The following is a 15,709-nucleotide window of genomic DNA, read 5'->3' as shown; positions in this document are numbered from 1 at the left end:
GGAGAGAGGTTGATGACATTAAGAGGATGGATTACAGCCAGTGGGCAGTTTAGGGAAGGGGGGGGGGGGGGGAGGTTACAACAGTAGAGTGAGTCACAATGAGGGGGAGTTGTGGGGTTAGATTTGCAGACAGAAGGTGGATTATACCTGGAGGGTGGTTTACCAGCTAATGACTGTGTTACACCAGGTGAGTTGTGTACAGGGTGAAGGTTGGTGACATCAGGGAGGGTAGTTAAAGCCATTGGCTGAGTTGCAGTGGGAGAAAAATTGAGTATTCCCAAAATCACAAGCACCAAAATCACCCTGAAATGAAATCAAGGTCATTGAATGTACCTGCTTTGAGCCCTTTGAATTCCCTTCATATCTAAAACTATGTCCACTTAAGCTGCATGCAAAATATTGTGCAACAAAATTTAGAAAGAGTGCAATTATATTGCAATTAATGAAAAAATTAATTGATGCCTTCTCTCATGAAAATGATGAATTGAAGCAGTTGAGAGTTTATGGCAGGCTTGTGATGTCATGCTGGGTGCAACTGAAGGTAAAATTGTGGTTATAGGAACTTGCCAAAATTAAAGAGATTTCTAGAAATGGAAGTGCAGGGCAACATTTTATGTTTTACCACTTCCATGAAGAACTCCCATCTGTATCTGTGCTCAGGTGAATCAGCACAGTTCAGGTCACAGATCTGAGGCTCAGTCCCATATAGTGAGGCAGTGGTAGCACACAGTTTGGAGGAAGGTTCCCCTTGTAATGTCCAACAGATGGCAGCCACATAACTGGGGCAGACGGAGGCAGCTAAGGTTGTTGTGACTCTCAGTGTCATCTTTGTGTCACTCAGTCTTTGCTGCTACTTCAATGTGCTTATAGATGTTGGTAATGCTGACTTGAGGAATCCATTGAGAAAGAGAAACTGACCTGTATTCAGAGCAAAAGCTTCATAAGAAACTCATAGCTTTAAGAAGCTTCTCTTATAGCTGTGATCTTTGTTTCTCTAGCAGTCAAATGCTTTTGCTTTTAATTTCATACATGATGGCTGCACGCCTCTTCCCCATTGCAACCCAAAGATGTTTGTCTGTCCCCATGAGTTTTTCTGCCTTTGCTTAACTATAAGAAGTCAGCACCACTGCTCATTCTTCTGAAGTGAAATCTGACCACTAATACCATTTGGGTGCCCAGCAACACCAGCAAATGGGCAAAACTATAAACTATCCCTCTCTCTCCCCAATCTACGCACATGAAAATCACCTCCAATGTTTGCCCTTATTGTGGAGCACCATTTGACTTCTAAATAAATATACTTCTGATTTACTGATTTAACCTGCTGACTAATAAACTTATGTTAATACACAACATGTATGAATACAAGTTGCATATTAACATCACTTGAATTATAGGCCTTGTATCACTTGTATTATGGGATTATATTATCAGCCCCCCAAGAGTCAGCGGAAATTGGAAGAGCAGATGTGTAAAGAGATTGCAGCTAGTTGTAAACATAACAGGGTAGTATTAGTGGGAGATTTTAACTTCGTTATATTGGAGATATTGACTTGGAGATATTGACTGGGCCAACCATAGTGTGAAAGGCTTGAATGGAGTGGACTTCGTGAAATGTGTCCAAGAAAGCTTCCGTGATCAATATATAGAAGGACCTACCAGAGAGGGTGCAACACTGGACCTCGTCCTGGGGAATGAGGTAGGGCAAGTGGCGGAAGTGTCTGTCGGCGAGCACTTTGGGTTCAGTGACCAAAATTTAAAATAGTTATGGAGAAGGATATGACTGGTTCACAAGTTAAGGTCCTGAACTGGGACAGACCAAATTTTGAAGCCATTAGACAGGATCTTGCAGTGGTTGATTGGGCGAGATTGTTTGCAGGGAAGGGAACGTCTGCCAAGTGGGAAGCCTTTAAAAGTGTGATGTCAAGAGTTCAGGGCCTGCATGTTCCTATTAGGGCGAAGAGCAAGACTGGCAGGTTTCGGGAACCCTGGTTAGCGAGAGATATTGAGGCTCTGGTTAAGAACAAGAGGGAGGCACACACTGCAATTGAGAACTAGTGAATCTTTTGATGACTGCAAGAAATGTAGGAGTGCACTTAAGAGAGAAATTAGGAGGGCAAAAAGAAGATTTGAGAAGGATCTGGCAGGCAAGGTGAGGCAAAATCCCAAGAGGTTCTATAGGTATTTTGAAAAGTAAAAGGGTGGCTAGGGAGAGAATAGGTCCCCTTAAAGATCAGCATGGCTGTCTGTGTGTGGAAATAGATGAGATTTTTAATGAATATTTCTCTTCAGTTTTTACTGTGGAGAAAACGATGGAAGGAAATGGGGGAAATGAGTGGTGATGTCATGACCACATACAAATTAACAGGGAGGAGGTATTGGAGGCTTTAAAGTGCATTAAGTTGGATAAATCCCCAGGGCCTGACCTAATGCATTCTTGGACCTTGTGGGAAGCTGGAGAAGAAATTGCAGAGGCCCTGCAGAGATTTTTGCTTCATCTCTGGCCACAGATGAGGTTCCAGAGGACTGGAGAGTGGCTAATGTGGTACCATTGTTTAAAAAGGGTAGCAAAAATAAGCCAGGAAACTACAAGCCAGTGAGTCTGACATAAGCAGTGGGTAAGTTGCTGGAGGGGATTCTGAGGGACAGGATCTACCAACATTTGGAAAGACAGGGTCTGATTTGGGACAGTCAGCACAGCTTTGTGTGTGGGAAGTCGTGTCTGACAAATCTCTTGGAGTTCTTCAAGAGTAGATGAAGGTAGGGCAGTGAACATTGTCTATATGAACTTTAGCAAGGCTTTTGACGAGGTCCCTCATGGCAGGCTAGTCTGGAAGGTTAGATCGTATGGGATCTAGGGGAGATAGCAGATTGGATTTATAATTGGCTCAATAGTAGGAAGCAGAGGGTGATGGTCGAGGGTTGTTTCTCAGACTGGAGGCCTGTGTCTAGTGGTGTGTCACAGGGGTCGGTGTTGGGACCTTTGTTGTTTGTAATTTATATAAATGATTTGGATGTGAATGTACATGGCATGGTTAGTAAGTTTGCAGATGATACTAAAATAGGTGGTGTTATAGATAGTGCAGAAGGTTATGAAAATTACAGGGGGATCTTGGTCAGTTAGGTATGTGGGCTGAGGATTGGCAAATGGCTTTCAATCCAGATAAATGTGAGGTATTGTATTTTGAGAGATCAAACCAAGGTAGGACTTATACGGTAAATGGTAGGGCCATGGGGGGTGTTATGGAACAGAGGAGCCTAGGAATGAGTGCAAGTGCAAAGTTCACTAAAAGCAGCATCACAGGTAGATAGGGTGGTGAGGAAGGTGTTTGGCACACTGGCCTTCATCAGTTAGGGCACTGAGTATAGGACTTGGGAAGTTGTGCTGCAGTTATATAAGATGTTGGTGATGCTGCACTTAGTGTATTGTTTACAGTTTTGGTCACCCTGTTATAGGAAAGATGTTATTAAAGAAATCGTGCAGAAAAGATTTGCCAGGATTTTGCCTGGACTTGGAAGCCTGAGTTACAAAGAGAGGTTGCGTAGACTAGGACCTTATTCCCTGGAATGTAGGAGATTGAAGGGTGACCTGATAGAGCTATATAAGATCATGAGGGGCATAGACAGGGTGAAAGCACTTAGTCTTTTTCCCAGGGAGGGTATGCTAAAAACAAGAGGGCATAGGTTTAAGATTAGAGGCGAGAGATTTAAAAGGGACATCAGGGCAGCTTCATCACGCAAAGGGTGGTGCGTATTTGGAATGAGTTGCCAGAAATGGTAGTTGAGGCAGGCACATTAGCAACATTTAAAAGCCATCTGGATAAGTACGTGGATTGGAGAGGCTTAGAGGGCTATGGGCCAAACACGGGCAGAAGGGACTTTATAAGGGACTAACTCACTGGGCAACACAGTCGGCATGGACCAGTTGGGCCAAAGGGCCTGTTTCCACGCTGTATGACTCTATGAATCTGTGACTCTAATGCAAGTTTAGTGTTTTCCCTGATTGCCAGAGTATTCCATGAGTAAACAAAAATTCTGCACCTCTAAAAAGTGAATTATGTCTGTGGTTAGTTTGTTGCACTGATGATCAACATTGTCCAATGTCACAATTTGATTTATTGCTGCTATTTTGTTTACCAGATCTGGGAAAAAAAAACGTTGGCTAAAAGTAGTGGGTGATTTTTCAGATTAGTTATACATAAGAGTCTCTCAGAGATCTGTACTCCTTTTTGTGAATAGTTTAAAGATAAGATTGAAAAAAAACAAAAAGAAAGACATATGCCTTTTTGTGACATCTGTCATAACCTTAGGAAAAACTCCGTAGCACAGCACATTATGAGCTAAAAAAAATGGTTCATAGTGAGCGGCACATTGGCATAGTAGTTAATGCCGCTGCCTCACAATTCCAGGGATGTGAGTTCAATTCTGATGTTAAATGCTTTCTGTGCTGAGTTTGCAAGTTCTCTGCATGACCAGGAGGGTTTCTGCTCACATCCTAAAGTTGTGCTGGTAAGTTAGCTGGCTACTGTAAATTACTCCTTCGTGTAGGTTAATGGCAAAAAGAATTAAAGGGGAGTTGATGGGCATGTGAGAGGAAAAAAGGTGGCTAGGGAGAGAATAGGTCCCCTTAAAGATCAGCAGGGCCGCCTGTGTCTTGAGCTGCATGACATGGGTGGGATTTTTAACAAATATTTCTCCTTGGTGTTCACTGAGGAGAAAATCTTGGTTGCTCAAGAGATAAGGGAAACAAGTGGAGATGTTTTGGAGAATATTCATATTACCAAGGAGGAGGTATGTACAGCCTTACAGCACATTAAGGTGGATAAGTTCCCAGGGCCTGACTCAGTGTATCCGCAGACTTTGCGGGACTCTAGAGAAGAAATTGCAGAGGCTCTTGCAGAGATATTTGCTTCATCGTTAGCCACTGGTGAAGTTCCTGAAGGCTGGAAGGTGGCTAATGTTGTTCTTTTTTTAAAGAAAGGTAGTAAGGACAAGCCAAGGGACTACAGGCTGGTTAGCCTGACATCAGTGGTGGGGAAGTTACTGGATGGAATTCTGAGGGATGGGATCTACCAGCATTTGGATAGACAGAGTCTGATTAGGAGGAGTCAGTATGGCTTTGTGCATGGGAAGTCATGTTTGACAAATATTTCAGAGTTCTTTGAAGAGGTAACCAAAAGGGTAGATGATGGTAGGGCAATGGATGTTGTCTGTTTGGAATTTAGCAAGGCCTTTGACAGGGTCCTGCATGGTAGGCTGGTCTGGAAGATTATCCAGGTAGTGCCAGTTAGGTGGATTCAAAATTGGTTCGAAGGTAGGGTGGTGGTTGAAGGTTGTTTCTCGGAATGGAGGCTGGTGACTAGTGGTGTGCCACAGAGTTTGGTGTTGGGACCCTTGTTATTTGTTATTTACACAAATGATTTGGATGAGAATGCACGAGGCTTGATCAGCAAGTTTGAGGATGACACGAAATTAGAAGGTGCTGTTGATAATGAAGAAGGTTATCATAGATTACAGGGGGATCTTGATCAGTTAGGGAAGTGGGCTGAGGAGAGGCAAATGGATTTAAATATAGTTAAGGGTGAGGTGATGCATTTCAGAAAATCAAACCAGCATAAGACTTATACCATGAATGGCAGGGCATGAGGAAGTGTAATGGAACAGAGGGACCTTGGAGTACAAGTGAAAAGTTCATTGAAAGCAGCATCACAGAGTAGACAGGATGGTGAAAAAGGTGTTTAACGTGGCCTTCATTAGTTAGGGCATTGAGTACAGGAGTTGGGACATTATGTTGTAATTGTTTAAGTCATTGGTGAGACTGCACTTGGAGTACTATGTACAGTTTTGGTTACCCTGTTACAGAAAAGACGTGGTTAAACTGGAAGGAGTGCAGAGAAAATTTACCAGGATGTTGCCAGGACTGGAGGGAGAGGTTGGCCAGGTTAGGTCTTTATTCCTTGATGAGAGGCAACCTTATAGAAGTGTTTAAAATTATGAGAGGCTTAGATAAGGTGGATCCTTTACCCCTGCTTGGGAAGATGGACAGGGCCAGGATTTAGCATTTCATCTGAAAGTCATCACATCTGATAGCACAAGCCTAAATTTTGCACCAAGTGTCTGAAGTGGGATTTGGATGCACAAGTTTTTCATTCAGAAGTGAAAATGCTTGTATCAACCTATAGCTGACATAATTTGAATAATTTAATTGCATTTTGAGATTATTTTCTCTACAAAATATTAATTATGTGACAGTTTTCCAGTTTTGATGAACAAGATGCAAGGACATCTGATGATGTGATTAGACTCAGCAAGAAGTGTTTTTGGAGCACTAAAGTTTAATATGGATTGAAAATGCTGTGCATTTTTGACATTTTTTGCTGCAGCTGACAGTTTCAAAAATAAATGATAGGAAACATTGACTCTTCATAAATTATCATTCAATTTAATTAGATTATATATTGACTAAAAAAGTAATAAATTAATTCTTTGTGCAAGGAATCTGTTTTGAAAATGTTTTGAAGGAGGTGATTTTAGAGGTAGTGCATGCTTCTATATTTCTATTTATAAATGTGCCATTGAAAGCATCCTATCTGGATGCATCTCAGCTTGGTATGGCAACTGCTTTGCCCAAGACCACAAGAAACTGCAGAGAGTTGTGGACACAGCTCAGCCCACCACGAAAACCAGCCTCCCTTCCAAGGGCTCTGTCTACACTCCTTGCTGCCTTGGAAAAGCAGCCACATTATCAAAGACCCCTTGCAACCCAAACATTCTCGCTTCTCCCTCCTTCCATCGGGCAGACTATATGAAAGCTTGAAACACACACCACCAGGCTCAAGGACAGCTTCTATCCCGCTGTTATAAGACGCTTGAACTGATCTCTTGTACATTAAAGATGAACTCTTGGCCTCACAACCCTTGCACCTTATTGTCTACCTGCACTGTACTTTCTCTGTAACTGTAACCCTATCTTCTACATTCTGTTATTGCCTTTCCCTTGTACTACATCAAAGTACTTATGTTTTGAAATGATTTGTATTGATTGCTTGCAAAACTAAGTTTTCCACTGTGTCTTGGTACATGTGACAATAATAAGCCAATACCAATATCAATTTATAGATTCTGGAATTGTTTCAGCGGACTAGAGGGTAGTAAATCTGACCCCACTATTGAAGAAAGAAGGGAAAGAGAAAACAGGGACTTACTGATCTGTTAGCCTAATGCTAGTAGAACATAAAACAGTACAGCACAGGAACAGGCCCTTTGGCCCACAATGTCTGTGCCGACCATGATGCCAATGTAAACTAATCCCATTTGCCTGCACATGGTCCATATCCCTCTGTTCCCTGCCTGTTCATGTGTCTGTCTAGGGAACAGTAGGGAAAATGCTGGAATCTATAATTAAGTAATAGCAGAATATCTATGAAGAATAATAACACTGCACAGAGCCAACATGGATTTATGAAAGGAAAAATTGCTGGGGTTCTTTGCGGATGTGATTAATAGAATGGACAAGGGTTATCTATGGATGTGATGTATTTGTTTTTTCTGAAGGTGTTCAGTAAGGTTTAGCATAGGAGGTTGATCAACAAGGTTGGAGCACGTGGAATTGGGGATAATGTACTGACATGGATTAAAAATTGGTTATCAGACAGTAAGGAAAGAGTGGGAATAAATGGGTTGTTCTCATGTTGGTAGGCTATGATTAGTGGTTCTCCAGAAATTGGCGCTTGGACCCCAGCTTTTCACAACCCATATCGACAATTTGGCCAAGGGAACCAAGTATCTATGTATCCGAGTTTGCTGATGATACAAAACCAAGTGGGATTGTGAGTCTGGAGGAGGATGTGATGTGGGGATTTGGACAAGCTGAGTGAAGGAGTGAGAACTTGACAATGTGGAAAGATGTGAGGTTAGCCACTTTGGTGAACATACCAGAAAAAAATGGAGTATTTGTTAAATGGTGAGAGATTGGCTATTGTTCATGTTCAAAGGGAAGTAGGTGTGCTTTGCACAAGTCACTGGAAGCCAACATGCAGGTGTGGTGAGCAATTAAGAGGGCAAATGACTTGTTGGCCTTACAAGAGGATTTGAACACAAGAGTAAGAAAGTCGTATTGTAGTTGTTTAGGGTCATGGTAAAACTGCACCTGAAGTGTGTAAATTTATGGTCTTCTTACCTAAAAAAGATTGTTCGTGTTATAAAGAGAGTGCAGCAAAGATTCATTAGACTGCTCCCATAGATGATGGGTTTGTCACTTGGGGAGAGATTGAGTATACTGGGACTGCATTCTCCAGAGTTTAGAAGAAGGAGAAGAGATCTCACCAAAACTTACAAAATTTTAGAAGAGCTTGGTAGGCTGGATACAGGGAAGATGTTTCCGCTAGCTGAGGAGCAGACCAACTAGGACTGGGTTGAGAAAATTCTTCCTTCAGATGGTGCTGAACTGTTGAAATTTTTTACCGAGGGGGCTGTGGAGACTAAGTAATTTTGTTCGTTCAACACGCAGGTTGATGGATTTCTGCAGGAAAATGGAGTTGAGAAAGAAGATCAGCCATGGTCTTAATAAATGGTGGACCAAACTTGAAGGGCTGGAGGCCTACTCCGGCTTCTATTTCTCAAGTTCTGAAGTTCTTAAACTAGATAATTGATTGATCAGGTGCCACACATGAAAGAAATGAGAAAAGATCATCACCTCTCCATGACAATGCAAATAGGTTAAATATTTATTCCTGTTAAGTAATAACATTTTTCAAAGACTTCACTTCATTGACCCACATCATACATTAATATGGAATACGTTGAAATTCTAACAGAATCTAAAGTAAACTAAGGCAACTAGTTTTTTTATTTGTTTGGAGTTCTGAAATCTTCTGGAGTGCAAAGACTGTAATGATAGATGCATCGTGACATAGCAGTTTGTGCTGCTGTCTCTCAGCTCCAGTAATCCAGGTTTCATCCTGACCTTGCGTGCTGTCTGTGTGAAGTTTGCAGGTTGACTGCATGAGTTTCCCCCAGACACTCTGTTTTCCTTTCACATCCTCAAGATGTGCTGGCAGGTTAAATGGCTACTGTATGTTATCCTTTAGTGTGGTTAACTATTAAAATAATCAAAGGAGAGTAAATGGGCATGAGAGAGAGAATAAACTGCAAAGGTACAGGGAAATAAGGAGAGGATTAATGAACAATAGGATTGTTCAGCCAGTAATCAGGATGGAACATTAAAGTCAAAGTCAAAAGTCAAGGTCAAGTTTATTGTCATATGCACAAGTACATGTATGCACAGGTGCAATGAAAAACTTACTTGCAGCAGCATCACAGGCAGAATCAGAATCAGGTTTACTATCACTGACATGTGTCATGAAATTTGTTGTTTTGGCGGCAGCAGCAAAGTGCAAGACATAAAGACATAAAAATTACTATGTTACAAAAATGAATAAATAGTGCAAAAAAGTAATAATGAGGTTGTGTTCATGGCATGGACCATTCAGAAATCTGACGGTGTAGAGGAAGAAGCTGTTCCTGAGACATTGAGTGTGGGTCTTCAGGCTCCTGTACCTCCTCCCCGATGGTAGTAATGTGAAGAGAGCATGTCCCGGGTGGTTAGGGTCCTTAATGATGGATGCTACCTTCTTGAGGCACCGCCTCTTGAAGATGTCCTCGATGGTGGGGAGACACAACATTCACAATAGAATCATAAACATACATTAAACATACGTTATACAAGAAAGACAACAATTATAAGGTCCATTGTAGTGCAAAGTGGTCAAAGTGGTCATAGTGTTGCTATACCAAGGTGGTGATTAGGATTGTGCAGGTGATTGAAGGGAAGTAGTTGTTCTTGAACTTGGTGGTGAGAGACTTCTGGTTTCTGTACCTCCTGCCCAATGGTAACTGCGAGAAGATGGCATGGCCCATGTGGTGGGGATCTTTGATGATAGATATTGCCTTCTTGAGGCAGCGCCTCCTATAGATACTACCAGTGGTGATACTTTTGATGGTTGGCTGGGATGTGCCTCTCCTTCTCTGTGTTATAGTAAAAATGAGTTTTATGCTTCTAATCAACAACGTGACCTTTCAACCCAGGAATGATCCACAAAAACTTGATGCCTTTATAATGGACAAAGCACTGTTGGATTATGAAGTCTCCATTGATGCTGACTGCAAGCTTCTAACTGTTGGGAAGCCCTTTGCTATAGAAGGTATGTACTGTACTATCTTTTTAGATCAAATCTATAAATGTGTATAATGTATGCTGGCCAGTATTCCCCTGTATTGCTCAAGATGAATCAGAGGTGGCACTTCTGCAAGAAGGCATCAATTTGAAAATAATTCATTAGTCTCCCAACAGACAATGAATTGAGGGTAATTTATAATTGGTTTCTTGAAAAAAACTTGATCACTGTTTTCCTTAAAAACTAAAGGCGGGTGTCCCTAATGTATTGAAAATCTGAGACAGGCATGCATGCAATTTCTTTACAAAATATTAGTTCATGTCACCACCATTTTCAGAAACATATGTGCCTGTTTTTAGAGTCATAGAAATGGGCCCTTCAGCCCACCTAGTCTACACTAACCATCAAGCGCCCATTTATGCTAACCCCTATCCTAACCCTTTTTTATTCCCCCCACATTTACATCAACTCCACCCTCACCAGATTCTGCCACTCACTTACACACTAGGGGCAATTTCCAGAGGCCAATTAACCTACCATCCACATGTGTTTGGGTTGTGGGAAGAAACTAAAGCCCCCAGAGGAAACCCATATGGTGACAGGGAGAACATGTAAACTCCCACAAACAGCACAAGAGATCAGGATTGAACTCTAATCGCTGGACCTGTGAGACAGCGGCTCAATTGGCTGTGCCGCTTTGCTAGTCATCATAAATTCCTGTGTCCATGTTTATAATGGAAGATTCATGAGGGAGTTTGACACATTATAATTGCACAATCATTACCCTCTGGGAAGAATGACAAGATGTACAAAGTTTCACCATGCTAAAGGTGTGCAGGAACAGAGGGACCTTTGAGGAAATGCGCATAAATCTTTGCGAAACATGTTGAAAGAGCCATGAGTGAAGCAAAAGAGGTCCTGGGCCTCAAAAGCACCTTTATAAAATGCTCTTTAGGCCACACCCAGAATCCAATTAGGAAGGATGCAAAGATCCCAGAGATGATGTTTACCGGAATTATTCCAGGGGTGAGGGATTTCAGCTCCAAAGTTAGACTAGAGAAACTGGGCTTATTCTCCTTAGAGCAAAGAAAGATTGATGGAAGATTTGACAGAGGAATACAGATTATGATGTGTAAGTAGGGGTAAATAGAGCAAGTGTGATCATCAGCAGGTCCTTTGAGGACCAAATTTAAAGTGATGGGCAAATGATAGAGGGGAATGTGAGGGAAAAGGCTTTTCCACAGATTAGTGATTATCTGGAACTCCCTCCCAGTAAAGGAGGTGAGAGCAGAGTCAGTCTGGGCTTTCAAAAACCAATTGAGACACAAACGAAAATAAATTGCAGGAATAAGTGGAGAGAACATGATAATGGGTGTCACAGGATTGTTTCACAGGAAGCCAGCAGATACTTGATGGTTAAATGCCCCCCTCTTGTGCTGTAACAATGCTGTAGTCCAGTGAATTCCATCCCCATCTTCTTTTTGTACCAAGCTCTGTTTAATTTTTCCCCCTTTTCTCTCATGGTCTTTCTAATGGGTGATCTGTGATAAACCACATGATATTATTTTTGTATACAAGGGCACATGTTGGGAGGAGGTTACAATCTAAACACCAGTCTCAGTGTAAAATGCCAGATCATAGTAGGCAACCAAAGTGTGAAAATAGGTGATACCCTGGGCTAATAGCTGGTTGCAGGAATGAGAGGAACCTGAATAACAACGCATTGCATTGTATGGACAAATCATTTGCACCAGGTAACTAAGGTTCCTCCTGTCCATTCACAGTCTTAATCTCTTACAGCATGCTGATACAAATTGGTAAACTGGTTTATTATTGTTACATGTTCCAAGGTACAGTGAAAAACTTGTCTTGCACACCGTTCATACAGATCAATTCATTACAACAGTGCATTGAGGTAGTACAAGGTAAAACAACAGAATGCAGAATAAAGTGTTACAGTTACAGATAAAGTACAGTGCAGGTAGACGGTAAGGTGTAAGGTCACAACGAGGTAGAATGAGAGGTCAAGAGTCTATCTCATCGTACTAGGGAACCGTTCAAAAGTCTTAATTTAGTCAAACTTCAAAAGGAACAAGGTTCACAGCCAGTTTGTCTCCCTCTGGGAAATCAGACACCTTTGTTTATATACGTTATCATTCCTGTATGTAGATTACCACTTTACAGAAACTATGTGAAAACTCTTTAATCTGAGTAGAAATTCTTTATCAGTCCCCTTTAGACAGTTTTGGTTTTATTGTAGCTAGAAAATGATTGACTGGGGTATTCATTATCACAAAGCTGCCAAGAGCCCTAGTTTGTAATGGGTCACATGCCAGAATGCTTCACCATTACGTGATGTGTGTTTGATTAATTTCATACATAAAAAGTATTGAAGTTCCAAATTTTATGATTTAACTCTGGTAGACATGACTCAGCCAAGCACTAGATGATAGCAAATGAATTCATTGTTAACCATAATATCTCCCAAGAGAATTACACACAAAATGAAGGATTCATGAAAATCATCCTCGGGTCTTTATCCATTGTGAAGTTGTTTGCTTACACCTTAAGACACTAATAAAGTAATAGTGTGGTCTGGAATGAAAATAATCTGAAGATTTAGTTAAAATGAAGTAGAGTCATGCAATTTTTAAGTTAACATCTTCATACAATATTTGTCTGCTCCCCATTTTAGTTTAATAGTAATTGGGTAAATATCATACAGTCACCAGGTTAGTATCTTTATGTGTAATTATCACAGTGTAAGAATCACCTGAGTCCTAGTCCTGACCTGCTGACTGATCAAAACAGCTTGAATAGCTATACAGGTAGATTAGTTGAAGATACATAAATGGGCAGTGGGAAAAAGAGCAACTCCATGTCCACACACAAGTGTTTGGAAAGCTGTGTGAATATATTGTAAGACAATCAACATTGTTCGGCTTGCTGTATCTTTTCTCTTTCTGTTCCCAAGGCACCGGTTTTGGCTTTGGTTGTGTACCAGGGGTGCTGAAAGTTTTCCAATACTACCCTTTGCAACTGAGCCTGAAGTTCACTGAAGCCCAACCCTGTTCTCACCCGTCACCTAAGATCATTACACTGGGGAAGAAGGAGCCCAAGCTGGTTCCTCCTCCCTAGCCGGAGTAAATTCAAAACAGTTTTAGATAGCGATGTGGTTGAAGGGATGCAGGCTTGTATTTAGTCAGCAGTCAGCAGCAACTCAAGTTTTCAGAAGCTGATGTATTTGAAAAGACAATTCTAATTACTGCACCATGCCAGATATTGTCAAATTATTTCCCTTACACCTTTAACATGGGGCAAAAGTTATACAGAAGAAATCCAGTTTGTGATTATTTCCAGAATCAATCTGAATTACAGCTACTGCTCGCCACTGCTGGCTCTATCAATGTCAACAGATTGCACCATTTAGTGATGATATTTACTGACTATCACATTAACACATTCTCCAAAGTCAATTTTCTCTTCATAGCCTTGCATTACAACATTTCACATGGATCATTGGCCACCAGGGTCAATCATGGCACCTTCTGTTCTATTAAGAAAGATGAAAACAAGCACCTCAAAGGGAATAAAACTGTCTTTCATAGCCTTTTTATACAAAAGAAAGCTCCATGATGTGACTTCAAACTTTTATTGATCATTGTGATGCACAGTACTTCAATCCATTGCATGGATGTCATCCAAAAATGGAATAATCCCACTCTCAGTCTTACAAAACATCATGTACATTTTAAATGTCACACAGATATCTGTTTCTACCATCCTTCCAAGCAATTCCAGATCACCACCACAGTAAAAAAAAGTCTACAACTCCCCTCTAATCCTTATACTTTTTACTTTAAATCTATATCCACCAGTTCATTGACTTCTATATTAATGGAAATGAGTTCTTCCTGTTCACCCTCATCTCATCTGTTACTAAGAAAACAAACCCAGTCTCGCCAATCCTTTCTCATAAACTACATCCTGCAATCTTGATAACATCCTTTTAAATCTCTTCTGGGCCTTCTCTATTGCTACCACATCTTTCGTATGGACCATAAATGTGCACCACACTGCCGTCATGACCCAGCTGGGGATCAAATGCAGGTTTTTGTTTTAATTTACTTATTCATTTAGTAAGGCTGGGGCTAAACCAATAGTGGCACTGCTTCCTATTCATCCTTAATTTCCCTTGAACTGAGTAGCTTGCTAGGTTACTAACGAGGGCAATTAAGAGTCAGCCAATGATCAGGTCTGAAGTCACGTGTGGTCCAGACTGGGTAAGGGCAGCAGATTTCCTCCCCTAAAGGGCAGTAGTGAACCAGATGGGTTTTTACAACACTCTGGTAGTTTCATAGTCATTTTTACTCCTGGCAGTTTTCCCTTTTTAAATTTCAGGCAATTACCTGAATATAAAATCCACAATTGTCATAATGGGATTTGAACTCAGGTGTCTGGATATTTGGTCCAGACCTCTGGATTATTAGTCAAGTAGAGTGACAGCCCTTCTGTTTTGTTCTGGACCTCAGCCAATAGAAGTAGGCATCCCTTGTGTCTTCTTAACCATCTTTTCCACCTATACTGCTTCCTTAGGGATCTCTCATCTCAGTATAAAATAATAATTGGAAATTGCTATCGCCTTACTCCCATGGTGAACTGAACCATTGGACTGTCTGAATATAATTGCTGCTGTGTAATTACTTAGAGTTATCATGAATTCTCTGATCTATTGAAATAACAATTCTCTTAGGCGTCATTACTGGTTTATTTTCTTAATATCCTTGAGACGATTCACTTATAGCACAAGAAATCATGCAGCAACTAATTTTCCTGCTCTCTTTGGTGATTCCTATTTCTAGGGTATGGAATTGGCCTTCTGCAGAATTCCCCATTGACATCAAACATTTCGGAATTAATTAGCCAGTACAAGTCCGATGGGTTTATGGATGTATTGCATGACAAATGGTATAAAGTTGTACCGTGTGGAAAAAGAAGCTTTACTGTGACTGAGGTGAGTAATATTTTCGAGATTAAAAGATATGTTGGTGTTCAACAAGCATTATTAAATATTTAAGGAACGGTTGATAATATCAGTACACCTGTGGCTGTCACTCTGTTTTACTCATCAGAAAAGATTGGAGTTTCCTTTGCATTATTCGTCCAAAAGATGTGGCCCTCACATGCCAGAGCAACATTTATTGCCCATCCATAATTATTTTTGAACTAAGTGACTAACCCATTTAGAAGATAGTTAAGGGTTGACTACTCAGCTGTTGCTCTGGAGTTAATTCGAGGCCAGACTGAATAAGGACAAAACTCGGTGATAGTATGGACTATGAGGAGAATGGAGAAACCCCTCAGGGGTTATAGGCAGACTAGTGAATAGGTGAGGATATGGCAAATGGTATATAATGTGGAAAAATGTGATCATTCATTTTGATAGGAAAAAATAGAAACACAGGGTATTTCTTAACAAGTAGACAATGTAAGGTGCTAGTGTTCAGAAATAAATGGGTGTCCTTGGACAAGGA

General features: G+C 40.9%; 1 protein-coding gene across 1 annotated transcript in view; it reads left to right on the top strand.

The window, feature by feature from the left end:
- The window catches only part of grin3a (glutamate receptor, ionotropic, N-methyl-D-aspartate 3A), a 163,718-nt gene that overhangs the window by 111,050 nt on the left and 36,959 nt on the right, over positions 1 to 15,709 (top strand). The window contains exons 5-6 of the mRNA XM_052019968.1: positions 10,087 to 10,202; positions 15,038 to 15,189. Of these exons, the coding sequence (XP_051875928.1) occupies positions 10,087 to 10,202; positions 15,038 to 15,189 (268 nt within the window). The remainder of the gene's footprint in view (positions 1 to 10,086; positions 10,203 to 15,037; positions 15,190 to 15,709) is intronic.

Source organism: Pristis pectinata, chromosome 7 (genome assembly GCF_009764475.1).
Source record: "Pristis pectinata isolate sPriPec2 chromosome 7, sPriPec2.1.pri, whole genome shotgun sequence".
Taxonomy (NCBI): Eukaryota; Metazoa; Chordata; class Chondrichthyes; order Rhinopristiformes; family Pristidae; genus Pristis; species Pristis pectinata.
This window is presented reverse-complemented; position numbering and strand designations above follow the sequence as displayed.